Here is a 4289-nt window from a genome sequence, read left to right on the forward strand (position 1 = left end):
ATCTAAAATATATACTACGTAATAGGCAGAGTTACTCTTGGTTGTATCATTTTTTTTTGCATTCATAAGTTGAATTTTCGGATATTATTAGATAACAAAAAATGATTTTGTGAAACCTATTAGCTCAAACGATAGAGCATTGTGCATTTGCACAAGGTTGTGGGTTCGATTCCCTCATGGGTTATCAGTTAGTCGTAATTTGTTGTTTCCTGAGTTATAGTTTTGGCATTATGCATTAATCGTATACTGAAATCAATATAGCAATGGAGCATGTAAAAATGGAGCTGAACCAAATAGAAATGCAGATAATAATTATTCAAGATAAATATATATCTGTCATTCAATCCCAATCACAAAATCAATTACATGTCCATGTGAGACAAAAAATGGAATAACTCTGCAAACATTCAATAGCCAAATTAAACCCAACACCGTCTGAAGTGCCTATATCTTGATAAGCATCACAAGCACCAACCTGTAAGGGCAAAAGGTTATAAAATAGTTTAACATAAAAAAAATAAAAAAATAATGCTAACATCATAAATAAGAAATTATATTGTTAATAAGGAATAACTAACCAAAGAAGAGAATCAAGCCTCTTTCATAGGGCAATTGCGACTATCATGTTGTGCATATTTTCCACATGATTTACAGAGTCTCTGTCGCTTTTGCTTATCTTCAATAGCCTTCTCTTTCCCACTTGGAATTCTCTTGCCACTTCCTTTAGTTATTGAATGCTTTGGTGGATGAATATCAATTTTCACTGGAATGGTAGACTCCACATATGCTTCCAAATCATTTGTCTTGTTATCTACACAAACATTGGTACTCTCGAGCAAAGATTTTTTTAAATCTATGATCCCATTCCTTAAAACACGAATTTTATCAATATCATAACCGACCAATTTTGCACAACCATGAAAATCTTTCCATAACTCAGATATTTCTATATTAGCAAGTTGAATTTGAGAACAACCTTCATCTACAACAGTATCCATATCAAATATAAGTGAGCAAGTTGCACTTTTAGTCCATCTGTGAACAATATAATATGATGGTATTGCATCAATTCCTCTGCCCTTGAAAACACAAAGAATATGACGACATGGAATGCCATCTTGTTCAAATAACTTACATGAGCAATGAGCCACATTGTCCAAAGTATTATAAGATACATTTCTTTGCTTTGGTTTCCAAGGATTACTGTCATGAACTTCAAATATTATACTTCCATTTTCCTCTTTGGTCTCCTTAACTCCACAATACATACAAGAACACCAAAATTCCTTTTGAAAGACATAAAAATTTGCATGAGTATAAATATCTCTTGCATGCTTTTCTATACTATGATTTGTCTTCAATATAGGAAGTGAATGTGATGTGTCATGATCAGATTTTTTTTGGTTATGCCTCTGCCTGTCGATAATACTTTCATATCGAACCCAAAATTCAACCAAATTGAGCCACTTATCTGTAAGACTACCAAATACTGAATTTTCACTTTCAGAAATAGAAGTTGTTCTAAATAAACCAGCCAAGAACAAGTCTTTGAAGTATGCAGGTATCCATGAGTGTCGTATCTCGTACATAGAAGAGAACCACTCGTTTTTTGTGAGCTCAAACTCATTAACAACTTGTGTCCAACTATGCTCAAATTCCTCTGGAGTCTCTGATTGCCACACACATGATTTAAATTTATCTTGAAAATCCTCGTTACTATTAAGACTTCCACCTACCTTCTCAGAAACTTTTTTTAAAATATGCCACATGCAAAATCGATGAGAAGAGGTATCAAATATATTTTTTATTGCAGCTTTCATTGCTGGATCTTGATCGGTGATTATGCATCTAGGTTTATGACCACCCATTGCTTCTAAGAACTTCTCAAACAACCAAGTAAAGGATTCAGTTTTCTCATCACACAAAAATGCAGCACCAAATGTAATGCATTGTCGATGATGATTTCTTCCGGTAAATGGAGCAAATATCATTGAGTATTTATTTGTTCCATATGTCGTATCAAAAGAGACAATATCACCGAAAGTGGCATAATTTTTTCTCCCAATGCCATCAGCCCAGAAAAAATACTTTAACCGATGTTCATCATCTACCTCATATGCAAAATAATAAGAAGGATCAAGTTCTTTTTTTCTTTCAAAATTCTCTTTAAACATCTGTGCATCATAATCACTGATCATAATTTTAAGTCCTGTTTGATAATTTTGAAGGTCTTTTTGCGTACATCCAACTTTATCATATCCTCCAACTTGATGTTTAATCAACTGATATGCTTTGGCAGGTCCTATATTGGCTCGACTACATGTGAATAGAACAGCCTTATGCATAGAATTAACCTTTCTTGTCGATCTCAAAAGGTGTCTCTTTGTAGGAGTTGCAAATGCATGGGTATGGTGCTCAACAAACTCCTTAATCTCATATTTACCCTCTTCCGTTCGCTTGATTTTGATTTTGGCACCACACCCTTCTCTTGTTTCTTTCAACCTTTTAGATTTACCCCCATTCATAGATTGATTTGTAGGTTGATTATAACCTTCTTTAGAACACAAAAAATATTTCCATATAACAAAACCAGTCTTCTTATCTTTCACCTCCGTCGAAGACCTAACGCTAAAACCAATATTATGTGCATACCGTTTGTAAAATTCTGCTCCTTCATCTAAGTTATTAAATATCATTCCTAGTGATGGCCTGACATTATCCATTGCCTTGATTGCCTTCATAAGGGGTAACAATAAACATGTATCGAATAAGTAAAAGATATTATAATTGATGATGTAATTAAAAAATACATTAATGGTGTGCTATTGTTAGATACTACAGAGTATGAAATTTTAAGCATTTTTTATTAATGAAATAAAAATTGATGAATGTATGTACCTATTCCATATAAACACACAAAGACAATAATCAATCAAAGAAAACCCCAAAATCATGTACTATCTAGTTAACCACTTGATTTGATATTAATAAAAAAAAATGCAAACAAACGAACAAGAATTATTCAAGCCAATAATTATCAAGTCTAGGTATTATTAAAAAAATAAAAAAAACAAATACCAGTCCATACCTCAATTGTGATTGAAATTGTTGGTCAAAGCAGCAAGATAATACTATTGTAAAGGTGCAATTTTTGTCGTTTTTGCCGATCACATAATTTTTTGGTCAATTGATCAATTAAAGGAGAATGAAGAGCTTATTGAAAAAAAAGGAACTGAAATAGAAACGTGGGAGGGGGATGAAAGAGAAGGGTGAATTTTTAATGTGCTAATCTGAGCCGTTGGTGGTTACTAAAATCTAAGGGTGGAGATTTCTTTTCTCATTTCTTATTTCTCATTCTAGCAAATCCCTATATATATATATATATATATATATATATATATATATATATATATATATATATATATATATATATATATATATATATATATATTTCTTTTTGAAAACTAGTTTGACAAATAATTTACATCTTATATCTCTAATTATCTATTAAAATATGTTATATTCACCTATTGATATAAACATATTTCAAATCTGTTTGAACTTTGTGCCACTCCTCTTCTCTTCTCTCCTCCTCTTTTCTAGGGTTTCTCCAAAATCTTTGTCGTTTAGGCTGGAAATAGTCTAATTTCTTTTGACGTTAGACTATTTCCGACCCATTTTCCTTAATATTCTTTAGTTTTGCAATTTAGGTTTCAATAAATCTACATTAGTGTAGATATTCGTCCGTCTCCCTATGGTGGAATGTCTTCCTATGGTGGAGTAGTTAGTTTTTGTTAGTTTAGTTGTTTGTTTGTGTTTAGGAATTGTTTGTGTATTAGGGTTTATCAAAAAGGTAATCATCTTTTTCCCTATTGTCAGTTCGTTGATAACGATTTGTTTGGGATCGCAATGGTTGTCAAGTTTTCGAATGCATTCAAGCGGATTGGATCAGATGAAAATCATCCTTACGACTACAACAAATCGTTAGACCGTGTAGGCGTTGTTCGAAGTGCGCCTACGATAAAGCATGTGTGAATATGCTTGGCACTCATAGGAAGTGGGAATTGACATATACGATTAGGGACAAGAAAAGTAGGAAGCCGCCAACAAGTTTTTAAGGAACTTGTAAACCGTTCACGGATTATAAAAGACAACCACGATAAAGGGACAACGAAAGGCAACAACGATTGACCCGTGAAGGTTACACCCCATTCATAATCCATGAGATTACTAACTCCATATGGTTCGGAACCATGAAAGGAGGATCGGGGATGATGGTACGAAGTGAG

At 33.0% G+C, this 4289-nt stretch overlaps 1 protein-coding gene across 1 annotated transcript; it reads right to left on the reverse strand.

Annotated features, from left to right (window-relative positions):
• Positions 1-590: 590 nt before the first annotated feature.
• LOC145557718 (protein FAR1-RELATED SEQUENCE 5-like) lies at positions 591-2723 on the reverse strand. Its single transcript, XM_081618892.1, has one exon. The coding sequence runs from the start codon at positions 2721-2723 to the stop codon at positions 591-593; it is 2133 nt and encodes a 710-aa protein (XP_081475018.1).
• Positions 2724-4289: the final 1566 nt, after the last annotated feature.

Source organism: Chenopodium album, chromosome 9 (assembly GCF_948465745.1).
Source record: "Chenopodium album chromosome 9, dcCheAlbu1.1, whole genome shotgun sequence".
Classification (NCBI taxonomy): domain Eukaryota; kingdom Viridiplantae; phylum Streptophyta; class Magnoliopsida; order Caryophyllales; family Amaranthaceae; genus Chenopodium; species Chenopodium album.

Bases quoted from the DNA above. Each gene is read 5' to 3' on its own strand.
- LOC145557718 (XM_081618892.1), bottom strand. From the start codon at position 2,723: ATGGATAATGTCAGGCCATCACTAGGAATGATATTTAATAACTTAGAT.